Below are 24052 nucleotides of genomic sequence, written 5' to 3'. Positions count from 1 at the left end.
GGCTCTGCGCGTGCGCGCGGCGCCTCCCGAGCGCGCAGCCGCCCCGGGGCCGCGGCCGGCGGGAGCGCGCATGCGCGGGAGCCGGAGCGGGGAGGAGGGAGCGACCATGGCCGGGCGGGGGGAGCCACGGGAGAGACCAAAGTGCGGGGGGGGGGGGAGCGGTCACAAACGTGCCGCCAGGGGGCGCAGTGCTGGAAACGGGACAGGGGATATGGGATATGGGATATGGGATATGGGATATGGGATATGGGACATGGGGTATGGGATATGGGATATGGGATATGGGATATGGGATATGGGATATGGGATATGGGAGATGGGACAGGGGACAGGGGACAGGGGACAGGGGACAGGGGACAGGGGACAGGGGAGATGGGACAGGGGACAGGGGACAGGGGACAGGGGACAGGGGATATGGGACACGGAATATGGGATATGGGATATGGGATATTAGGCATGGAACACGGGACATGGAATGCGGGGCATGGGATACGGGCCATGGGACACGGGACATAGGACATGCACTGGGCACAAGGCACACACCGGGCGCCAAGTATGGGACGTGAAACACGGGACACAGAACATGGGACACACACCGGGCACACACCAGGCACGGAGCACGGGACACGGGACACGGGACGCGGGACACACGGGGCACACTCCTGGCACAGGACACGGGACACGGGACACGGGACACGGGACACGGGACACGGGACACGGGACACGGGACACACACCGGGCATCGCTGGGCGGGGGGGGAACGGTCACACACCGAGCCCGAACGGGCACTGCGAACAGACACCGGGCACGCACCGGGCACGGCAGAGCTGCCGCCCCCCGTGCCGTTGCCGCCCGGGCCGGGGCGGACGGCGGCCCCGCGCTGTGCCGGTGCTCCCCGGCGTACGCGTGCGGCACCCGGGCGCTGGGCACGGTGCCCGCTGTGCGCGGCGGTCGGTCCCTCCCGGTGCCTCCCTCCTCACTTTCCGCACCGGCGGGCACCGGGCCCTTTAAGAGCGGCGGCGGCGGCGGCCGTGCCCGTTCCCGTGCCCGTTCCCGTGCCCGTGCCCGCGCCAGCTCCCGGCGGTGCCCGCGGCAGCCCCGCACCTGCCGGTAAGGGCCGGGGGATGCTCGGGGCCGGGGGCTGCCGGCGCCGCGGTGGGAAGCGGTGCCGGGAGGATGCGGGGATGCTCGGGGGGATGCAGGGCCCCGGTGCCGCAGGGAAGCCGGGGGAGGATGCAGGGATGCTCGGGAAGGTGCAGGGATGCTCGGGAGGATGCAGGGATGCTTGGTAGGGTGCAGGGATGCTTGGGAGGATGCAGGGATGCTCGGGAGGATGCAGGGATGCTTGGGAAGGTGCAGGGATGCTTGGTAGGGTGCAAGGATGCTCGGGAGGATGCAGAGATGCTTGGAAGGATGCAGGGATGCTTGGAAGGATACAGGGATGCTTGGAAGGATGCAGGGATGCTTGGGAAGGTGCAGAGATGCTCGGGAGGATGCAGGGATGCTCGGGAGGATGCAGGGATGCTCGGGAGGATGCAGGGATGCTCGGGAGGACGCAGGTGTGCCCGGGGCCCCTGGGGTGCCGAGCAGAGCCCGGAGGGTGCCGTGGGGCGTGGGAATGCCCAAGGGATGTCCTTGGCGTGGGGCGCTGGGGGCTGTGCCCGGTTCGCGGGGTGTGGGTGGTGCCCCGCAGCACAGAGGGATGGCTGGGGTGTGGAAAGGGTCCTTTGTGCCCCGGGGCTGCTCCGTGTGTGCTGCAGTACCCCGGGATGGGACAGGGAGCAGTTCTGCCCAGGGATGAGGGAGCAGCCCCCTCCTGCTGCCGTGGGGCTGTGGCAGCCTCTCCACGCAGGAGTCCCCGGCTGTGGGGCTCTGGCGAGGGGCAGCTCATCCTGGGGGCTGGCACAGGCCGGCAGCACGGGATGCTCAGGGCCAGGCTGTCCCTGGAATGCTCTGGAAGCACGTGAGCGTGTGCACGCGTGTGTGAGTGTGCACGGAGCAGCGCGGCTCCCCCGGGGCTGCACTGTCGGGTTTGCCGGGGCACGAGGGTTGGGCACGGAAACAGCGGGGAGCAGCGGAGCGGAGCTGTGGGCAGCCGGGTGGCACCGAAACCCTGGCTGCCAGTCCGTGGAACGCGGTGGCACCCGCCACCCCCGGGACGCTCGGCTCCCTCCTGCCCCGCGGCTCTGCCGCCTCCAGGCTCATGTTTGGGTTTGTTAGCTTCCATCCTCCTCTCCTCGGGGCTCTGGAAGGTAAGCGGGGAGCTGGGCTGGACACGGGGGGCTGGCAGCAGAACACACGCGGAGACAGCGATGGGGCCCAGGGTGCGGCCCCTCCTCACCCACTGCCGGTGGCACGTCGGGTCAGCCCGGCCGCTTGTGCGGAGCCGCGGGCTCTTCCGAGCCCCCCGGGGCCTGTGCCAGCGCCCTGTGCCGTCCTGCAGCACTGGCAGAAGATGAGAGGTTAATAAACACAGCGGGTGCTCGCGGCGAGGAGCCGGGTCAGAGGGGCAGCGTCCGTCAGCTGAGCCTTCGCTGCCCAGGGATGTCCCCAGGGCGCAGGGACTCGGCCCTGGCTGCCCCTGGCACCCCTTGGAGCTCCCCCGGCACCCCTGGGACTCCCCCCGGCACCCCTTGGAGCTCCCCCGGCACCCCTGGGACTCCCCCGGCACCCCTGGGACTCCCCCCGGCACCCCTTGGAGCTCCCCCCGGCACCCCTGGGACTCACCAGCACCCCTTGGAGCTCCTCCGGCACCCCTGGGGCTCCCCCGGCACCCCTTGGAGCTCCCCCGGCACCCCTTGGAGCTCCCCTGGCACCCCTTGGAGCTCCCCCGGCACCCCTGGGACTCCCCGGCACCCCTTGGAGCACCCCCGGCACCCCTGGGGCTCCCCCGCTCTGGCCAGCGCCCATCCCGCCTGCCCTCGCCCCGGCTGTGCCAGGGAGCTCCAGCCCTGGGAACCTGCCCTATTTAAATAAGATAACGTGCGTTCAAAACACCGAATCCTGGCGAGCTGACAGCGTCTGTCTAAATATTTATCCCAGTTCCGATCAGGCGCTGTGTTCCCATGACAGCGCCATTAGCACTTGGCATATTTACGGCCTTCCTGGGTGCCGGGCGCCCCGTGCTGCGTGCCCAGGGGCCACTGACCCGCCCCGCTGAGTCCCCTCTGTGGCTCCCTGTGCACGCAGCGGTGACCCCTGGGCTGGCAGCCATCTCCAGCCTGGCACATCCCTGCTGGGCCGTGCAGGGGCTGCCAGGAGTATCCCGGGCCGGGCAGGAGCCGCAGCGCCACGCGGTACCTTGTCCGTGCTGGGAAGGGAGCACAGGGAACAGCCTGCTCCCCAAAAACCGCCTCCTGCTCCTCCTCCTGCCCGCGGGCACCGAGGGGCTGGGCACCCGCGGGCACCGCGCCATGGGGAGGGCGCAGGGATGCTCCAGCTCCCTCCTGCGCGTCGCTGTCCTGCCCTGTCACCTGTCCTTGCCGGGGCCCCGGTGCCACCGCTCTGGCGACACAAACGAAACCCTCATCGGCCATCAGCTGAGCCGCTTGGGCTCCCGCGGCTGCCAAAATCCGCTTTTCACTTCCCCCGTCTGCCGGCGCTGAATTTCACCCTGAGCCGGGGTGTGTTCGGGTGGCGGCTGACCAGGAGCGCTGGCGGGAGGCGCGTTCCGCGGGGGGAGCCCCGCTGCCCGGTCCGGGCCTCACCGGACACCCCCGAACCGGAGAAACTGCGGAAAGAAAGGGCAGAAGGGCTGCCCGCGGGCGGCTCCCGGGAGGATCCGTGCTGCCTCCCGCACGGCCCCTGCGGGTGCCAAGGGGGTCCGGGCTGCCACCTTCACCCCGCCGGTGCCATCATCCCCGGAGCAGCCCGGTGCTGCCGTGTGCCTGGGTGGTTCCCGATCCCCTCTTTCCTACCCGCAGGGATGCACCGTGCCCAGCCCGTGATGCCACCCCATCCAGCCGCCCTGTGACACGGCCCCTGGCTCGGAGGGGAGCCCCGGTGGGGACCGGCCGTGCAGCCACCGCCCTGCTCGCTCCGGCACCGGCCTCACCCGCGCAGGCAGAGGCGGAGCTGGCCGCTGGCCCCGCGCTGGGGCACACGAGGTAGGAGGGACGCGGGGCACGGCCGCGCACGGCCCCGATGGGCACCAGGCCGGCCGGAGGGGCTGTCCCCATGCCGCCTTTCTCTGGGTCTCGTGCTGCCCCGGGCAGGGGAGCAGGGCACGGTACGCGGGGCTGGGTGGGCTCAGCTGTGCTCGGGTCGCTGGCCGTGGACTGCCAGACCCCGTGTGTGTCCCCAGAGATCCCGGAGATGGCCTTCCAGAGGAGCCACCGGCTGAACCTGCTGCGCCTCGTCGTGCTGCTCCTCGTGGCCCTGGCCGGCATCAAATTCCTCTTCCGTGACAGGTGAGGTGGCAGCAGGACCCCGGGGGGATGAGATCTGTGGCACCCCCTGGGCTGTGCTTGTGTGGTGCCTGGTGCTGGGGACAGCTGGGCCCCCATAATCCCACGGACACCCCCATCCCTGCTCCACTCCCTGCAGCTTTACCCTGGAGCTGCACAAGCACGCCAGCAAGGACAGCGGGTTCTGGGGGGACACGGGTGACGTCGTCCAGGACATCATCCCCCAGAGCCAGGTTCTGGAGGTCCCTGCGGCAAAGGTAACGGCCCCAAAGCAAAAGCAGCAGGTCCCCAGGGATGTCAGTGCCACCGAGATGAGGCTGGTCCACCTGGACCTCAAGGGAGCTGCGCCCAGAGTCTCCTACCTGGAGCAGGTGAGGGTGCCCAGGGACACGGAGGGGCCAAGGAGGGGATGCACGGACTCGCTGCTGACACCTGTTCTGTGCCATCCCCACTGCTGAGCCCACCCTGCCCACCCTGCAGGTGTTCCCCCTCCTGTCCCAGCTGGGAGCCAACGGCGTCCTCATCGAGTACGAGGACATGTTCCCCTTCAAGGGGGAGCTGGAAATCCTCAGGTCCCCGTACGCTTACAGGTGAGCAGGGCTCACGCAGGGCTGCGTGCCGAGCTGGCTGTGGTGCCCCGGCGGGTCCCGCTGTGCCAGGGGCTGGGTGTGACCCACCTGGCCCCGTGCCCCGATAACCACGGTCAGGGTGCCAGGCTGTGCTGCTGGGCAGGCCGGCTTCCTGCCTGACAGGTCAATATTTGTGCCCCTCAGTAAAGTGCACACACGTGTGGGGCAACCGGCGCTGCGTGGGCAGGGTGCCAGGGGAGGGGGAGGAGGGGGAAGGGTCCCCACTTTGTGCCTTCTGCCCTGGCATCCCCCTCTGAGCCTGTCCCTGCCCTCCCAGCGAGGAGGACATCGAGCGGATCCAGCAGCTGGCGGAGCAACACAAGCTGGAGGTGGTTCCCCTGGTGCAGACCTTCGGCCATGTGGAGGTAGAGGGTCCCAGTCCCGCTCCCCATCCCAAATCACGGGGGTTACCCCCTGGACACCCCCCTGATGGTTCCTGCCCGCAGTTCATCCTCAAGCACGAGAAGTACCAGCACCTGCGGGAGGTCGAGCGCTTCCCCAACAGCTTCAACCCCCACGTCCCCGAGACCCTGGCCCTGCTCAAGAGCATCCTGTCCCAGGTGATCGAGAAGCACCGGCGCTCCACCTGGATCCACATCGGCGCAGACGAGGTGGGCAGGGGCTGTGCGGGGACCCCAACCCTCGCCCCAGGCACTGGGGGTGCTCCCAGGGCTGCTGAGCGTCCCCCTTCCCCCAAGTCCAGGTTTTCCATCTCGGGGAGGGGATGGACTCCAAGAACTGGATGAGCCGCAACAAGGGCGATGTGGGGACCATGTACCTGAAGCACATCAAGGAGGTTCTGGGCTTCCTCACGGCGCAGTACTGGGGGCTGCGGGTGCTCATGTGGGACGACATGCTGAGGAAGATCAGCGTGGGAGCGCTGCGGGGTGAGGGGACAGGGACGGCAGCGGTGGCACCTGTGCCGGGCTTCTCAGCAGCCCCCACTGCGTCCAACCTGGCAGGCGTCGCCCCCAGTGCCAGCAGGAGCCCGTGCCTTGCCCTGTGGGGATGTGGGGGAAGCACGAGGACCCCGAGGCTCCCTCCTGCTGCTGGCACCAACGTCCCCTTGCCGCTGTCCCCGCAGAGTCCGGGATAGCCAAGCACGTCTCACCCGTGGTGTGGTTCTACGCGCCCGACTTCGAGGCTGAGCAGATCGGTAAGGTGACGCGCCAGGCTCCTGGGGGTGGTGGGGGGATCCCCCCTGAGCCCCCCGCGGCCCCCCGGGGACGGTGGCACTGGTGGCTCGCGCCTGTCCCGCTGCAGTGCCGTTCCTCACCAAGTACGTGGAGAGCGGCTTCGAGGCTGTTTGGTTCGCCAGCGCCTTCAAGGGCACCACGGGGCCGGCGCAGGCCTGGACCCCGCTGAGCTACCACCTGAAAAACCACCTGAGCTGGCTGAAGGTGATGCAGGCTGTGCCACGGCTGGCCCCGCTGCGCCTGCAGGGCGTCGTGCTCACGGGCTGGCAGAGGTAAGGGGTGGCGGGACCCTCCCTGCCCTCCCGGTGCCCGCAGAGCCGTGCTGGCACAGCGCAGAGGCGGCGGCTGTCCCCGTCCCGCAGGTACGATCACTACTCGGTGCTCTGCGAGCTGCTGCCCGTCAGCATCCCCTCGCTGGCCATCTGCCTGCAGACCCTGGTGAACGGTGAGCCCCCAGCCCCGCCGGCAGGGCCGGGCTCACCCCCACCTCCCGCTGCCCGCCAGAGCCCCTGCTGCCGGGCAGGGTGCTGGGAGGAGGAGGGAGGCAGGGGAGGAAGAGCTTCAGCTCGCTCGGCTTTGGGGGTGTGGTGAAGCCGGGGTGAACCTGATGGGGAGGTGTCCCAAGCTCTTCTGCCCTTTCCCTCGCCCTGCCAGGGGGCTTCACAGAAGAGGCAAAGAGGAAGGTCCTGGATGTGCTGGGCTTGGAGAGCGTGCAGCTGGAGCAGAGCACCTGGTGCGTGGTCGGGGCGGTTGCATCAGGAGGGATGCACTGGAGGGGAGCAGGGGCTTGGTCACCCAAATGTCCCGGTCCCAGACCCGCCAGGGCGCTGGGGTTCACCCAGCCCAGTGCACCCCACGTGCTGAGCCCTCTCCTTCCCCTCCCTTTGCCCAGCGAGGGCAGGGGAGCGTTCCCTGGTGTGGAGATCTACCACATGGTGGAGCAGGTCAATGGCCACCTGAAGGACAGCATCCTTAAGGCACTGGAGGAGGAGAGGTAACAGGCAGGGGGAGCAGCGGGATCCGTGCCTCTGGCCATGCTTTTCCATGCGAGGGGACGTGCCTGGTGCGCAGCTCCCCATCCCCGGTGGCCCCTGTGCCCCCAAGTCCCTGGTGTCTCTGCAGTGCCATCAAGGGCTGGTTCAGCCCCTACCACCGGAAGCGCCACTTTGGGAACCCCCGCAACATGGAGAGCTTTGGCAGCAAGGTGCTGAAGTACGTGGTGCTGGGGGCTGGCAGGACTCTGCCTGGGGCTGGGAGGGGTCCCGGGCTCGGCCCTGGGGTCCCTCCCAGGAGCCAGCTGGACCCCTGCTCTCCCCGCTCCAGGCTCCATGATGACTGGGAGAGCTTTGTCCGTGACCTGCGTGCCCAGCTGGAGAGGATCTACTTCCCTGACACAGTGGAGGAGTGGCTGGAGGAGAACGTCAACCCCTACCTGGACCAGCTGCGGGACCTGGTGCGGGACTACCGCGCCATCATCCGCCTCAACGGCCGGCCCAAGGCCCCCTAGGGCTGCAGCCCCCAGCCCCCACTGGCCCCCGGCTGGGCTTCGGGGGCCACCACAGCGTGTCTGTCTGCTGGTGACGGCGCTGCTGCCGCCCTTCGCACTGTACAGAGCCCCTGCACTCCCCCCTCCACAATAAAGTATTTTCATAGATACCGCTGCTTGCTGGGGGGGCACGGCTCTGCGCAGGGAGAGGGAGCTGGGGCTGGTGTGGAGGGCTGGGGTCTGTCCTGTGACACCTCCTGCTGGGGCTCTGCTGGAGCTGGAGGGGTTGGCGGCCGCAGGGCAGAGTGTGACGGAGCTCATGGGGACGCACCCGTGTGCCTCGTGCTGGCCTCGAGGGTGGCCGTGCCCTCCCTGGACGGGATCCAGCTTGTGGCTGCTGCGTGCTGCATGTCCCAGGCAAGGGCTGGCACCAGGGACGGAGCAGGGACAGAGGGACGTGCGGGGACCCTGCCAGGCTCCCACCAGCACCCGCTCCCCAACCCCGTCTGCTTTCAGTCTCTGCGGATCTCTGGTCACTGAGAGGGGTGTGAGCACAGCGGTGGCTTCTTCAGCCTCCAGACTCTGCCTCCATCTCTTCCTTCTCTGTTATTCCCACACCCAGGCCCCGTGTGCTCCCAGAGCCCCGCTGCCTCCCCAGCCCCGGCAGGGGCTGTGCTGCGCTCCTTTCCCATCGGACAGGCAGCTGTGCTGGGGGGATCTCTGCGTGGGACGAGCCCTCCTGCCGCTGCCGCTGTCTCCAGTTCCCACAGTCGGGTTTCCACGTGCCTGTTGCCCGCAGCGCCCATCCTAAACCCCCCGAGCCCCGGGCTCTGCCCGTTCCGGGCGCTGCTTCCTCTCGGCGTGCGCAGGGCAGGAGCGGGGACATTTCGCTGCACATTCTTCTGCTCTGCAAAGACCGAGCCGACTTGGCAAGAGCCCGAGGGAGCCGCAGGAACGCCGGGCTGGAGCTCCTCCCGCAAAGCCTGGCTCGGGCGGGGAGGAGGGACAGCGTTGGTGCATCCCACCCGCCCCACAGCGTGGCCCTGGTGGCCCGTGTCGTGCCCCGGTCACGGAGGTCCCGGTGCCCGGCGGGGCCGTGGGGGCAGGAGCTGCCCGGTGCCGTGTCTGTGCCGGGTGACCGCGTGTGGGGGCCCAGCGGGAGGGAGCCGTGGGGCACAAAGGGGCCTTTGTTGAGGCGGCTCGTTCGTTATCAGGTGGCGGCGGATGCGAAGGATGCCCCCGACCCGTGCGGAGCCCCAGCCCCCAGCCCCGGGAGCCCGGCCGCGGCTCAGGGCCCCGCGCAGCGCCCGGCTGCGGGATTAGAGGGCAGATTAGACGGCGTTCCGTGCTGGCAACCCAAATGTCCTGGATTGGAAAGTGGGGGTGGGGAGAGGAGACGGACCCCGCCATCCCCGAGGGGGGGACGGGCCGGAGATGGGGACTGGGCGGGAGCTGGGGGCTGCGCGGGGACCCCTGGGCCCCAGCTCGAGGCGGGCAGGGGGCATCAGGGGACGGCAGCGTTCTCTCCTCCACCTCCCCCTCTGCCTCAGGGGCTGCCACGGGGCTGCAGCTCCCGGTGGCTGCTCCCCTCCGTGCCCAGCGCTGCGGTGGCCAGTTGGCCACCGGCCCTCTGGCCCCGTGTGCCCCAGCGCCGGCTTGCTGGAGCCGGGACCCCACGAGGCTCTTAGCGAGGAACTTGTCCAGGAGGGCAGGAATTTGGGCTGATTTCGTGCGAGCGATGTCCGTGCTCTGCCCTGCTGGCACCGCGGGGGCATTAACGCCTTGTCCATCGCTGGCCCCATTTCCTACCGGGTTCCTCAGCCCCCGGCGCAGCCGGGAACCCTCCGCAGCTGCAATGTCTCGGTCATTCCAGCCTTAAAAGTGAAAGGGACGAATGTCACCGGCCATTGTGTCAACAAAAGTGGAAAATGACGCTGCGATGAGCGCTTTATTTACAGAAATTGAAATTTCCGTTATCGGCCCCGCGGGCTGCTGCGATGGCCAGGCGGGACGGGGAGCGGCGAAAGGCACCCCGGAGCCGGGCTGGGGAGCGCGGGGTGCCCCGGGAGGGGGTCTGCTGGACCTTCCTTCCCGAGGAGGAAGAGGCCCCGAGCAGCCGCGCTCCCCCCATCCCCTCCGGCCGCTGAGACCCTCCAGTTCGTTACACGCCACGGCTGCGCGGCGGCTCCCACCGGGGCGTCCCCCGGGCCCGGCACCGGGGAGGGGGGATCCCCGCGCTCCGCCCGCAGCACCGGCCGGCCCCCGCCCTCTCCTCCTCCTCCTCCTCCTCCTCCTGCTGCTCGTCCTCCTCCTCTTCTTCCTCCTCTCCCGCGCTGTCCCCCGCGTTCCCGGTGCGGCCCCCCCGCCCCGCCGCGCCCCGCCCCGGGCGCCCGCCGCCGCCGCCGCCCCCGCCCCCGCCTCCGGAGCGGGCGGGCTGGGCGGGGGGGCTGCACCGAGCCGTGCCGAGCCGTGCCGAGCCGTGCCGAGCCGCCCCCCGCCGCCCCCCGCCCCTCGCCGCGGAGGATGCTCGGGCCGTGAGCCCGCAGCCGGCAGCCCCCGGCGCGGCGCAGCCATGGGCAAGGACCAGGAGCTGGTGCAGGCGGTGAAGGCGGAGGACATCGCGGCCGTGCAGAAGCTGCTGCAGAGGCCCAAGCCCGGCAAAGCCAGTGAGTGCGGCGGCGGCGGGGCCGGGCGGGGGGCGGCGGTGCTGGGGGACACGCGGAGGGGCGGAGGGGGGGGGCACTCACGGGCACCGGCGTCGCAGCGGCGGGCGCGGCGGCTCGGGGCCGCATCACGGTGCCGCTCCCGGGGCCCGGCCGCGATGCCGCCCTGCCCGCCCCGGAGCATCCCCGGCCCTTCCCCGGCTGCGGCTCTCCGCAGGCGGGCGGGGACCGTAGACGCGCTGAGGAGCCCCGGCGGCGCCCCGGGAGGGGCGGGGGGCGCTGCCCGGCGGGGGTCTGAGCGTGCCGGCGGGACTCGGAGCATCCCCGGGCGCTGCGCGGGTGCGGAGCCCCGCTAAGTCTCCCTTCGCCGGTCCCGGGGCGCCCCCGGCGCGGTGGTGCTCCGGCCGGGCTGCCCTTGCCCGGTACCCGGGAGCAACTCCAGACCCCGCGGGAGCCGGGCCCGGCGCTCCCGGGGGTTTGGGCAGGGTTTTTTTGGCCGGGCAGCGCCGGGCGCATCTGCGTGTGCGTGCAGCGAGCGCGCCCGGCCAGCGCGGGTGAGCGCCGGGGCTGGCTGCCCGCACGGCTCTGCGTGTGTCCGCGCTGCCGCGGGTGCGTGTGCGGCTGTGTTTGGGTGCGTGGGGTGTTTGCGTGGCGGTGTGTACCCTGGCATCTGCGCGTTTGGCTGGGCTGCCGGTGCTTCTCGCCGAGGGGGTGTTCGGGTGTCGCTCCGCGGGTATCTCCCGGTGCATCCCTGCGGCTGGCCGTGCACGGCTCCGCGGGTGCGTGGCCAGGTGTGAGGCTGCGGGGGCGTGCGTGTGGCCGTGCGTGTGCGTCCCCGGGCGTACGTGTGTGTAGCTCCGTGAGTATCTACTCGCTGTAGGATGTAACTGCTCCGTCGAGGCGTTCCGCCCGGGACTGAATAATTCATGGTGCTGATGCAGCCGCAGGTTTCAGGCCTGGTGCCGGGCAGCCCGGGGTGCCTGGGTAGGGACAGGGACCACGGGGAGCGCTCGCGTGGCTCTGGGCCAGTGGGCACACGGTCCCTTCGTTGCTGTGCCCGCTGTCCCTCTCTCCAGGGCCGGCACTGCCCAGATGCGGGCACCTCCCCTTTCCCTGGAGCTGTGTGGGGCTGGTGAGATGTCCCCTGTCCCTGGCCATGCAGGCCAAGCGTGGTGTCCCGTGTCCAGGTGCTGAGCAGGGTGGGCACGGCATTCCCCCTGGCCCTGCTCTGCTGCTGCCATGTCCATGGTGCCACACGGGGCCAGGATGAGTTTCCTCGTGCCATGCAGGGCTGGCCTGGTGTGCCCCGTGTCCCCAGTGCCAGTGCTGTCGCTGCTCAGGGACTGTGCAGGGCGAGAAGAACCCCCAGCTCAGGGCCCACTTCATCCCAACCCACTCCGGATGCTGCTGCTGCCGCCGTGGCTCTTGGGGCAGTGTGTGGGTACGGGGACAACGCCAGGCCTGTGCCCAGCTGTGTCCCCACACACCCCTCTCCTGTCCCCGCTGGCCTGGGCACACAGCTGGCGTTGCTGTGGCAACAACCAAACGTGCCTGAGTGCCACCGCCTTCTCCTGCATCCCTGTCCTTCCCAGCGCTCTGCTGCATCTCCCACAGCTGAGCCCTCCAAATACCAGGCAGGATGGCCACGGGGCCCAGCAGTGCTCCCTGTGCCAGGATCACAGGTTGGGGACAAGGGACACCCAGTGGGGCTCAGCCTGCTGTTGGGGCGGGATGCTCACCCCGTCGCCTTGCTGAACTGCCCATCTCCAGCTCTGCTGTGCCCACCGGTGCCGGGGCTGGGCTCATCTGGGGCCGTTTCCCGTGTGGCAGCGGGTGCCCCGTGGGTGCCCTGCTCCCAGCCTGGGGCGCACAGGTGCCTCTGGCCGCGGCAGTGGGGCTGGAGCGGTGCGGGCAGTGGGAGAGCTCCCAGCAGCGCCGTCCCCACGCCGCGGTGTCCCCGCGTCCCCTCCCGGCTCCGGTCCCACGCGCGCCTGCGGCGCTCCCCGCGCTGCGCGGCGCCGGGAAGATTTGTAACTTAGCTCTGTTATCTGGATAATATCCTATTCATGTGGGGTTTTAATAAATGAGATTTTTAAAATCCTTGCGTGAATTAGCGCGGGTTGCCATGGCGACAGGGGGCCCCGTTTGGTGCGAGTGCGGGTTCGGGGGCCCGGGCCGGCCGCAGCGCGCACCGCGCCTGCTTCCCGGGCATCCATAATTGATGAGGTTGTCTGAAAGTTGCGCAAATCAGATGCAGGGATTTGGCAGCAAACTGTTTCCCTCCCTGTCCCCTCCTTCTCGGCGCTACCTCGAAGAAATGTGGTGACTTGGCGTTTTCCCCCCGGCTCCAGCGCCGTGGGACAGGATGGGACCGTGGGGTGTCTCCGGGAGCAGCCGTGCCCACTGTGCCATCCCTGTCCGGGGCACCCGGGCTTTGGGCGGTGGGAGATGGGCCGTGCCGCGCCGTGCAGAGGATCCACAGCTCCTTGGGGTGGTGTTGGAGCGAGCTGGCTCCTTCCCTGTGAGGCCGGTGCTGCCAGCGGCTCATCCACGTTGGGAATGGCTCCTGCGCGGCGCTGCCGGTGCCCAGCTGGCACCTCGAGCCAAGGGTCGGCTCCTCTGCCCCAGTCCCTCCTCCAGCCAGGCTGGGGGGGCTCTGTGAAGCACTTCCACTCATGGCAGCTTCATGTGGCCAAGGAGATGTCCCAGCACGTGGCCCTGCAGTGCCGGGACAAGCATCCGGCAGGGCAGGAACTGCCGTGTGGGGGGAACCCAGGGCTGTGTCCTGTGGGGCTGCCCGCTCCTCAGCACCGTCCTGGTGCCTCAGGTGCCATGAGGACTCGTGTCCTGGTGTGCTGCTGGAGCTCTGGGTGCCTCGCCCAGGGACACCCGGGGCTGGGTTGGCCACACTGCCTGGCTGGGATCAGGAGGTGGGCACGGAGCTCTGCGCCCCCTGTGTCCTGCCACGTCAGGGTAACCCTGGATAACGCAGCCCAGCCTGGCCCCAGTGCCCGGGGTGCTGGTGCTGAGGCCTGGGCAGCTCTCAGTGTGCCGCTCTCTGGGCAGGAGAGCCCCGTTCCTGCGCTGCCACTCGTGCAGGGCTCTGCGTCCTGCCCTGCCTGTCCCTGCCAGCAGCTCTGGCATCGCAGGGCTTGTCCCATCCGTCCTGGCCCTGCTGCCCCGTGCAGGAGCACGTCCTGCCCTGCCTAGGAAGGCACCTCAAAGCTCAGCGAGAACCCCCAGGGTCCTGCTGTCCCTGAGGAGCCATCCTGGGATGTGAGCGGAGCTGCGCTGGCTGGGTGAGGATGTTCCTTCACCGGTGCTCCGGGATTTGGAGACACTGCAAAGCCTGGGGACATGGGCATGGGCAGGGCCTCTCCAGCTGCCTGCTGCCCTCCGGTGTATCCTCCAGCACAGCGGCCAGTTAATTCTGGGTTTTCTTGCCTGCATTTGATTGCATTCATAATCTGCTCTGATAACAGTATTTAATAAAACCGGGCTAATATGGCGCAGTTAGGAAATGTCTTTGACATTTTACAATTCAATTTCCATGCAGTAAAAGGCAGGGCAGATGCAAATCCAATTGTGGTGCAGTGCCCAGGGCACACGTGGCCGGCAGCCGCCGGAGCTGCCCGGTTCCCCCGGCCCTCGGGAAAAGCAGGAGCCTTCCCTGGGAGGCAGCACGGCTCTGAGGCTGCTCCCTGGGCACGGGCACAACCTCCTTGCTGACACAGAAACCCAGGCAGAGACGAGCAGATGATGCCCACTGGAATGCTGGAGCCCCCGGGTGCTGCTGGCCTCCGGACACATCGGTGCAGGGGGGAAGGGGCTGCGGGGCCAGATCCTGTGGCAGCTTGGCCAGAGAGGTGCTGGGTCCCCGTGCAGCCCCCATCCCGCGGCCAGGCGCTGCTCCCACCCCTCCCCGGGTCCCCTTGGCAGGGATGAAGGGGCGGGATGCCGGGGGGTGGGGGTGCGGCAAGGGGAGATGCCGGCGCATCCCGGGCGTGTCCCGGGCACGGGCCGCGCTCCCAGCGCTGCTGACGGGCAGGCTCCTGTCAGGGCCCAGCAGCTCCGGCTGCTGCCCGACTCATCCACGTGTCAGCGGCTCCCTCATAAACTTCTTGGTGTTTCCAGCCCGCGTGCGAAGCCTCGCTCCCGGCAGGACTTGGCAGGCGGGGGTGGGCTGCTGTGTGCCAAGTTTCCTTCCAGAGGGGCACGACTGCTCAGCCTGGGGTGGCTTCTCCTCATTTCGCGTTTCTTGCCTCTGTGGCAGGGCCGAGCTGAGCGTGCAAACCCCCCCGTGCCCCCAGCACAGCCCCGTGTCCAGACTGGCCGCAGGGTCCCTGCCCACCAGGAGTGCCCTGGGGATGGGGACTGCTGGCCGCTGCCATCGAGGAGCAGCGGGGCTGCGGGCCGGCGGCTCCGTTCCCAGCTCCCTCACTGGCCTGGATTTTCTCTCAGCAGTCCCAAATTCACCTGGCCCGACACCAAGCGGCCCTTTGGCAGCCCCTTGTGCCGGGCTCTCCCACGGCTGCCGGCTCCGGCTCTTTGCTGCACGAGGACCTCGCTGCCCCTGTGCCGGGGGTGACACTGTGGGGGACGTGGCAGGGCCGGGCTGCACCCAAGGGTGACAGTGCTGGCGGTGAGCAGGTCTGAGAGCTGGGGGTGCCCTGAGCTCCTCTCCACGGCCGTCCCAGTCGCTGCCAGCCCATCGTGGTTTCCAGTAGCCAGGCTGGCGTCTGGCTCCTCTCCTCTCTGCACTCCGTTTAACCCTTCCCTGCCCTTCCCAGCTGCTGGGAATGGCTGTGGTCAGTCCCCTGCCCATCTCGGCGTGCCCCCAGCCCCTTCCCACTCCCCACGTGTCTGCAGCAGCAGCAGTGCCTGGGGATGGCGGCTCTGTGGCGCTGTGCCAGGGGTCCCAAAGCAGAGCTGGGTGCTCAGTGAACACATTCCTGGGCCCCTGGCTGGTGGGAGCTGTGGCAGCGCTGGTGGGGTGGGTGCTGGAGGGGAGCACCCAGCTCTTGGGCGATACCTGAGGTTGTTTCCCACAGCGCTGTCTGTGCTGGGGCTGGGTGCTGTGTGCTGGGAATGGTGCTCAGCACTCTCGGGAGAACGTTGGAGAACAAACCCGCTGATATTTAACGACCGGTGCTGGTCCTGCTGGGCCAGGCTCCCATGGGCGAGAGAGAGGCGTTGGGAAGCAAATCTCAGTAGTGCCGGCGTGGACACTGCTGTCCTGTCACTGCTTTGTGTCCTGTGCCCGGCCAAGTGTGCTGCCAGGGTGGGCCATGCCCAGCAGGTCCCCGAGCCAGAGTGCAGGGCTGGTGTCACCTCTCACCATCCTGTCCCGCATCCGGGCACGTGGGGCTCGCTCTCCTGACTCTCCTGGTCCCAGAGGGACGGGGCCAGTGCAGCCCACCTGGCACAGGAGCGATGCCACCCGCCGGCTGGCTCGTCCTGCCGGGCTGAGAGGGATCTTTAAGCTCTAATGAAATGTTAATAGTATTTTCCAACTCAATACGGGAGTAGAAGATGAGGCGCTTAATGCTGGGCTCTGCAGCGACAGGAGCAATCAGGCTGAGAAATGGGAAGCTGGGATGCAGAGCTGGCCTCTGCTGGGCCTGACAGCCCTGGGCTGCCGGGTCTGCTCCGGTGATGGATGGGTACCGGTGCTGGCACGAGCCATCCGGTGGGGCAGCACGGTGCTGGGGAGGGCGTGGGAGATCCACGGGGCTCTCAGTGGCTGCCTGGGAGCGCCAGCTCTGCCCGGGTCTCCTTGGGTGTCCCCACCAAGGTCACTGCCGGCCTCCTGGAGAGCACCGAGCAGATGGAGGTGTCTGTGGGGCTGGGGCGCCCCGGGGCACAGTGGGATGAAGGGACCCCAGTGCTGTGCCCTGCCGTGGTCTGTGTCAGCTGGAGATGGACCCAGCTGGAGATGGTGCCCAAGCAGCCACCACAGGCTCAGCTCCTCGGAGCTCGGGTGGCTGGGTGCTCTGCCTGTGTGCCCACGTGTGCTGCTGTGCATCCATCCCTGTGCCCGTGTGTGCCCCTGTGCATCCATCCCTGTGTCCGTGTGTGCCCCTGTGCGTCCATCTCTGTGCATCCATCTCTGTGCCTGTGTGTGCCCCTCCTCATCCCTGTGCATCCATGTCTGTGCCCCTCCTCATCCCTGTGCCCGTGTGTGCCCCTGTGCATCCATCCCAGTGCCTCGTGTGCCCACACACCTCTGCCCTGTGTGCCAGTGTCCTCTCGGCCGCCCAGGCCGGCTCTGCCTCCTCCTGCCCGGCCCTGGGCACGGCCGGCCGGTGGCTCGGATCCCTCCCAGCTGCGGCTGCCGGAGCCCCGCACCGCCTCCTCCAGAGGCCCCGCGGGTTCCCGGCCCGCGGCCGCCGCTGGAGCAGAGACAAAGCAGCGGCCGCCCGGCTCCTGCATTGCAGCTGGGCTGTTTACGGCAGGCGCGCTCCTCGCAGCCCTGCAGCTCCGCAGCAGCGGCAGCCCAGCTCCCCGTGTGCGCTCAGCGTCTGCCTCAGCCTGGCTCCTGCACCGCCCCTGCCAGCCCCTGCCTGTGCCCGCCGAGCTGGGGACACCGCGGACACTGGGGACACCGGGGACACCGGGGACACCGGGGACACTGGGGACACTGGGACGGGTCCTGCCAGCCCGCCGGGAGCGGGGTGAGGCCTCGGGCCGAGCTCCCCGTGCTCCCGGATGACGCCCGGCATCACCTGGCTGCGCATCCCCGCTGTCCACCCAGCCCGGCACGCTGACTGCCAGGCCCCGTGCCCGTCCTGCCCCTCCGTTCCCGCGGCCGTGGAGCAGAAGGCGGGCACGGTGCACCGGCCGTGGATGAGGACAGAGGATGGCTCTGAAGGCATCACGTTTGCGATGGAGCCCGGGGCCGGCTTTGTGTGCATGGCTGGGGGCTCGGAGCCGGCGCTGCAGCAGCGCCCGGTGCCTCTGAGGGATCTGGGCCGCCTGCACGCAGATGTGCACACGTGTGCACACGCTCAGGGCACACCCGGAGCTGATCTGGGCTGCCTGCACACACGTGTGCACACGCTCAGGGGCTCCCACCACTCCCCAGCGCCGCTGCACGGTGCTGGGTTCGTGGGAGGCCAGCGAGCACCGCTGTGTCTTGGTTAATGATGCTTCAAGGGGCACAAAGCTCCTGGTCCCGCCCTGCAGCCAGCGTGGACAGGGTCCGTCCTCCCCGGGATCCCCGGCCCCGCGGAGAGGGTGAGGAGGGGGAGAAGCTGGGCAGGATGAGGATGAGGATGAGGATGGGGCAGGGCAGGATGGTCTCTGCCCCAGGGTGGAGGTGAGCAGTGTGTGTCCACCTCTCTGTGCTCCCGTGTCCCAAGGAGGTGCAGTGCCAGCCGTGCTGGCTTGGATGGACCCAGGTGCCACTGTCCCTGAGCAGCCACATCCCTGTCCCTGCCACGCCAGCCTCGCCGTGCCAGCAGTGCCTCCTTCCAGCCAGGGTGATTACCGAAAATTACCTGTTTGCCACAGGCTGGCAATTAGGGCTCCCTGTAAGCGACACCAACTTTCATTTCCGCGGAGACGAGTGTGGGCGTGCGGCTGGCACCGGGCACGGCGGGGCGGCTGCGACGCTCGGCGCTGGTCCCACGGAGCTGAGCACGACACCTCGTGTCCCAGCCGTGGGGCAGAGGCAGCACATCCCCGCGCTGTACGAGCTCCTGCCCGCCCCTGCTGCCTCCTCCCCGCATTCCTGGCTGCTCCGGGCCGAGGCACCAGGGACCCCTTTCTCAGCGGAGCCCCGTGTGCTCTTCGGGGGGCTGGGGCTGCCCCGAAGGGGTCCGGCTGGTGCAGCGTGGCTTGGCCTGGCTCCACGGTACTGCCCGGCAAAGGTCAGGTGAGGATATGACCTGGGAATACAGGGAGAGAGAGCGGGGATCTCCACGGTAGCTGCAGGTGGGTGCTGGGTCCCCGGGGCAGCTCCAGCCCCGGTGGGTCGGCTCTGCCCTGGGCACGCCCGTGCCCCCTGTCCCCGCCTGCCCCGGCAGCCCACAGGGTCAGCCCCGCGCCACCCCACGGGACTGGAAAGTTTCCTTTCTGTAAAAATAAAAGCATCACAGAGGAGTCCCTGCTGCCTCTTGAAAGCTGCATTTAAGCTGCTTCCTGCAGCCCCAGGGGACAGCGCTGAGCGGTGACTCAGGCTGCCAGAGCCCAGCCGGCCTCCAGTGCGGATTTCACCGCTCCCTGGAGAAGGCTCTGCCATGGGTGGGCATCCAGAGCACCTGTCCATGTGCTGGGCACACGGGCGGCATCCCCCAAAAGTGCCTCGGGATTTGGGGAGTGGTTGGTGACGGGCAGCGGGGCACACAGGTGTGGCTGTGCAGCTGTGATGGGCACTGGGGTGTCCAGTAGCGATGGGCAGCTGCTATCCAGCTGTGGTGAGAGGTGTACATCCAGATGTGATGGGAGGTGTCAGTCCAGCTGTGATGGGCACTGGGGTGTCCAGTAGCGATGGGCAGCTGCTATCCAGCTGTGGTGAGAGGTGTACATCCAGATGTGATGGGCAGTGGATACCCAGCAGTGGTGGGCAGTGGATATCCAGCTGTGGTGGGAGGTGCCAGTCCAGCTGTGGTGGACACCGGGGTGTCCAGCTGTGATGGGAGGTGCCAGTCCAGCTGTGGTGAGCAGTATTTACCCAGCTGTGCTCTGCACTGCTCCGCAGCGGCTCCATCCCATCGCAGCCACCTCTCAGCCCCAGGCAATCCTTTTCCCTGTACAACCAGCGTCCCGGTGCATTATTTATACAGTCCACATCGATCGGAAGATGATAACGGCTTCATTAGCATCTGAGCATCGCGCCGGCCTCAGCGCCTGACACGACCTTGGCTGCAGGAGTACAAGCATTTCCCTGTCAGGACCAGCTCCCCGATGTCACCGTCATCATCAGACGCAGCCAGGGCTGCTGCGGCTGCCTCGGTGGGGTCCCCACGATGGCACACGCTGCCAGGGGGACCCCATCCTCGCAGCCAGGAATTAGAGACCCCCGTGCCAGGGCTCCTCGTGCAGCGCCCGTTGTTTGCGTGGCTCTCGTTAGCAGGGATATAATTAAGAGCAGCTATTTTGGACGCTTCCTTTATCCGGCAGCTCCCAGCGATGCCGCTGCAGGATCCTCCCCCCTGTCTCTGGAACAGGCGCTCGCCTTGAACGTCTCCCCTGTGGATATTCGCTGCTTGTGGGTTCCTGCTGCCTTTGCGGGGGGCACACGCAGGGGTCCGACTGCCCATGTGAGCTGGGGAGAGGGGAAGCAGCAGGGACGGGGCTGGAGGGCAGTGGGATCACTGCAGAGGGTGACGGGAGGGATGGAGAGGAGGATCTGGGGGGGTTCTGGCTCATGCGCTGCCGGCACGCTGGGGAGGGGGCAGCAGCGCCTTCCCCTCACTAAGTGGATGTTGATTTAGCGGAGGCTGGAGCCATCTGCTCGGAGCAGCCGCCGGATCCCTGCTGGGGGGAGTGGGTGAGGATGTGCTTCGTCAGCGGGGGCTTGGCCGGGAGCCCCCGCGCCCCGGCCGGGCATCGATCGCCGCCGGCGCTGCGCTGGCTGCAGACGCAGGGGCTGGAGCATCAGCACGTCAGGGGGTGCTGGGAAGGGAGAGGAGGCCCCCGAGGAGCCCCACCAAGCCCCCAGGCCTTGGACACGTGTGCAGGGAAGGGATGGGGCAGCTGGGCACGGGGGTTTCACTGCAAAGTGCATTGGGGTGCCCGGAGCTGTGCTTGGCCACCGGAATCTTGTCGTGGCATACACCGGTCACCTGGGCACGGCGTGTCCTGGCATACCTGGAGCGCTGACTGGGCACAGCGGGCTCCCCATGGCATGTACTGGGATTCCTGCTGGGACACGGGGGTCTCCACGTGGCATCAGTGCCCAGAGCTGTGTTTGTGCGTGGGGGTCTCCTCGTGGCGTGCTCCAGGGTGCCCAACGCAGCTGCCGGGCACAGTGCCAGGAGCCAAGAGGACGCGTGGCCGGACCCTGGGGCCGGGCGGAGCGGGTGCCCCGTGCACAGGCCCCACACGTGCCGGTGGCTCGTGCGTCGCCCGCGCCGCGGTGCCCGCCGGGGCCGTGGCTGCTGCGGGGCCGCACGCGGAGCGCCAGGCTCAACCCAAGCGTGCATTTAGCTCCTGCAACGCCCGCGTTGAAGCGGAGGCATTTCTGGCAGTGGTGGCAGGGCCGCTCCCCGCGGCGGTGTTTACTCGGGCAGACGCTGTCTGTCGCCGGTGTCGATGGCAGACGCTGCGGCTCCCGGCGCACACCGGAGCCACGGCTGAGAGCCAGAGCCGGTGGTGCTGGGCCCCACGTGTGCCCCCCTTTCCTGGGGCCAGCATCCTGGCCCTGCCCCAGGGTGTTTGTGGGGTGCGAACTGCTCTGAGGGCTGTGGAGAGCGGGGCCCTGAGGTACCAGGGGAGCTCTGTGATCCCACAAGGCACAACCATGGCCTGGGCAGCCCCTGGGGGGCTGGGAGGGGACGCTGGGGTGTCCCAAGGATGGTGGTGGGGTTCAGGCTGTCTGAGCAAAGACGCACCATCCCTGTGACAGCACCTTCCTGATGGCACCTGATTCTGCATGGAGAGGGCAGGATGGTGACCGCAGGTGCTCGGGGTCCCTGCCAACCCTCCAGTGATCCCAGCAGAGAGGACAGCCAGGAACACCAGGAACACCCTGGGTGCCCGCTGGCAGCGTGGCCGTGAAGGAGCTCTGCTCTCCTCCCCACCGCGCCCATCTCCTTTTGTAGCTGATATTTTTAATTGGAAGCACTCAGCTCTCCTCTCTCTCCCTCGTTAGTGGAAGAGTTTTCCTTGTACTTCCCGGCCATTAATGAGCTTTCCCGGCTCTCCTTGCCCCCAGACAGGCTGCAAATCCCACTGTGGACCTGGTGTGGACCAGGGCACCCATCCTTCTCTCCTGCTCTGGGAACTGGGTTTATTCTGAGACCTCAGCTGGGCTCCGTGCTCCAGCTGCCTTCAGCATGCTGACGGCCACTTCCAGAGCTTTAAAGAAAGTCAAACCACTGCATGGCTGGAAGTCACTGACTAAGCACTTGGCACGGGCAGCGATGGAAGTGCTAAACAGATTTTGGCAGCCGCAGCCTCTCCTGCAGGTGCAGGGAGGGAAAATTTGCCACTGTGGTGTGCCGGGGCGATGGCGGTTTGGTGACGCCGAGGGCGGCACGCGCCTGGGGATCGCCGACGGCGTCACCACCGCACCCTGATTCCCGGGCACTGCCCCACGCCGGCCCCTGGCTGGGACCAGCCCGTGGGAAAGGCCGGGCACCGCAGCCCTGCTGACAGCGGCCGTCCATCCGCAGGGACCCCTCAGCCGGAGCGGGGCCCGTCTCGGGGCCGGAGCTTGGAGCCAGTGCCGGGCACGGTGCCGCTCCTGCGCCCACCGGCTCCTTTTGTCTGCCGGCCCTTTGCGTCCCCGGGGGGCAGCTCGGGCCCTTCTCCCGGGAGCTGGTTCTTGGCGCGGGGCGGCAGCGGAAGCGGCGCTGGGCTCGTCTCCACCGGAGCTGAATGGCACCTTTGTTGGGGACGCTGGCGGCAGCGCGGGGCTGCCGGGGACTGGGTCAGTGCCGGTGTCACAGGGGCTCTGCCCACCGGTAATGTCCACTTCTTCCTGGGGGAGCACGGGGATGCTATGGCAGGGATGGGATCCGGGGGCTTCTGTGGTGTTCTTGTCCCTCCCTACGCCCTGGGGACCTCACGGTGTCCCCACCCTTCCCCAGGCACCCTGCAGTGCCCCTTCTCTTCCCACGTGAGGCACCGCATCTGGGAGGAGAGCCTGGGGGCCCGGTGACCGGAGGGTGCCTCCTGTGGCCGATAGAACCCATCCCCTGCAGCTGTCACCTGTCACAGCGGGCTGTGTCAGCACCAGCAAACGTCCTGCAGCTCGGACACTCGGGCGGTGCAGGAGGGGACAGCGCAGGGTGCCAGAGCCTCTGTCCCTGTCACTCCTGCGCTGCCTGGCCTGGGCAGGGCTGGCTCAGCCTGGCACCACGCCCCAGGCTTGAGGGTCAGGGCTGGACACAGCCGCCCTTCCTGCCACCGGTGCCCTCTGAGCCCTGTTTGTCCGTGGGGCACAGCCCCTGTGTCCAACAATTCAATAAACACAGCGGCACTGACAGGGGGACGTGGTAGAGGGGGAGAGAGCAAGGCCATGGCCCGGGAACACAGGGAGTGTCTCCCCGGCCCCACATTCCCCTTCCCTGCCTGAAGCAGCCCTTTCCAGCCAGCTCCTCCCAATGGGAGCTCGTCCCTGGCTTCGAGGGATTTTGTCTGCCCGTTCTCCCTGCCAGGCCATGAAGCCTTTGGGTCCTCTCCCATGGACCCAGGGCCGTGCTGGAGCTGTGTTGGGCTCAGGGGCTGCTGTGTGGGTGCCTCACCCGGGGCTCTGCCTGCTGCTCCCACCCTGCTCCTCCTTCTGCTCCTGCTCCAGCTCCTGCTGTGGGGAGAGCAGTTCACTGCAAAGCCTGAGTGGCATTTTTCGGGTAAATCTTATGTAAATCTGGCTCCATCCTTCCTCGTGCTGCTAATTGGATTGCCCCGGCACGGTTTAATTTCCCAGAAGCGTGGGGAGGGCAGTGCCGGGGGGGCTGGGGCTACAGGGGAACGTGCTGAGCTCTGCCCGGCGGTAGCTCCACGAGGCTGTTCCGGAGCCTCAGCCAGGTGGAGGAGCCAGGGGGGAACCCCAGGAAAACCGGGGGAGAATGGGCAGAACCTGGTGCCAGGAGGAGCCCGCAGGCTCTGCCACCTTCAGCAGGGACCCCCACCCTGAGCGTCCTGCCTGCAGGTCCAGGCAGCACCTGTGGAGCTGCAGGGAGTCCCAGCCTTGGTAGGCAGAGAAACCTGGAGCTGCCTCCATGTCACCTGCCTGGTGCGTCCCTGCACCAGCCACCTCCTCTAACACCCTGCCCCCTTCCCTCTCTTCCAGAGCTCCTGGGATCGGCAAAGAAAGTCAATGTCAACTTCCAAGACACCGACGGGTGAGTGGGAGCCCCAAGGCCGGGTGTGGGTGCTGTGGGGTGCGTGCCATGGGTGCCTGTGTGTCTGTGTGGGAATGCCAGGCTCTCCGAGCTGCCAGCTCCAGGGCCCTGGCCCCCTTTCGCCCACCTGGCTGAGCCCCGCCTGCTCCCAGAGCCGGCGCTAACCCCGAGCAGCCACGGGGGCCCAAGGAGGCAGAGGCAGGGCTGTGCCCCACATCTCCCCACACCTTTGCCAGCCCTGCGAGGCTCTGCGGGAGCTGAGCAGGGATCAGCCGGCTGGGAGAGCCGTGACCCCGCCGGTCACCGGCGCCACGCTCCAGAGCCACATCCAACGGGTGGGAGCGGCCGAAGGGGCCGCACATCACCCCCGCTAATCACACTAATGAGGCTGCAGGGAGGCAGGAGGGGGCTGCCATGGGAGCAGCGGCTGCCCCCGGCTCCCCCCGCCCCGTGATCCCTGGGCAGCAGCACGACGCCCCGCGTTCCCTGGGGATGGCTCTGCTGTGGCCAGGGAAATGCCAGAGAGCGCGGCAGCTGCTCAGGAGCGGGGGCCGTGCCCGGTACGGCCAGAGCGGCCCGGGTCCCTCCTCATCCTCGTCACCGGGGTGGTGGCAGCGGGCACACCCTGGTACCTGCCAGCTCATGGCCGTGCCCGGTGC

At 68.3% G+C, this 24052-nt stretch overlaps 2 protein-coding genes across 5 annotated transcripts in view; both read left to right on the top strand.

Moving 5' to 3' along the window:
* The first annotated feature begins 1074 nt into the window (after positions 1-1074).
* Positions 1075-7885, top strand: LOC120759651 (hexosaminidase D-like). Of its 3 annotated transcripts, none has more exons than XM_040079145.1 (15): positions 1075-1110; positions 3924-4106; positions 4304-4409; positions 4546-4777; positions 4887-4996; positions 5313-5400; positions 5482-5646; positions 5739-5922; positions 6120-6191; positions 6299-6503; positions 6594-6676; positions 6886-6964; positions 7124-7225; positions 7354-7443; positions 7555-7885. In XM_040079145.1, exons 3-15 carry the CDS (start codon positions 4315-4317, stop codon positions 7736-7738), a joined length of 1689 nt encoding a protein of 562 aa, XP_039935079.1. In that variant the 5' UTR covers positions 1075-1110; positions 3924-4106; positions 4304-4314; the 3' UTR covers positions 7739-7885. The 3 variants fall into 3 exon arrangements, with proteins under 3 accessions (XP_039935079.1, XP_039935080.1, XP_039935082.1); XM_040079146.2 differs by lacking the exon at positions 1075-1110 and adding an exon at positions 2134-2252; XM_040079148.2 differs by lacking the exon at positions 1075-1110 and having other exon boundaries at positions 2831-4106; positions 7354-7435; positions 7555-7683.
* A 2363-nt stretch (positions 7886-10248) lies between these two features.
* Positions 10249-24052, top strand: part of CASKIN1 (CASK interacting protein 1) — a 28883-nt gene continuing 15079 nt past the window's right edge. For both annotated transcript variants that reach the window (XM_040078884.2, XM_040078882.2), the window contains exons 1-2: positions 10249-10383; positions 23342-23393. In XM_040078884.2, coding sequence (XP_039934818.1) covers positions 10290-10383; positions 23342-23393 — 146 coding nt within the window. In that variant the 5' untranslated portion in view covers positions 10249-10289. The remainder of the gene's footprint in view (positions 10384-23341; positions 23394-24052) is intronic.

Source organism: Hirundo rustica, chromosome 15 (assembly GCF_015227805.2).
Source record: "Hirundo rustica isolate bHirRus1 chromosome 15, bHirRus1.pri.v3, whole genome shotgun sequence".
NCBI classification, from domain to species: domain Eukaryota; kingdom Metazoa; phylum Chordata; class Aves; order Passeriformes; family Hirundinidae; genus Hirundo; species Hirundo rustica.
The sequence above is the reverse complement of the archived record's forward strand: the minus strand, read 5'-3'. Positions and strand labels throughout refer to the sequence as shown.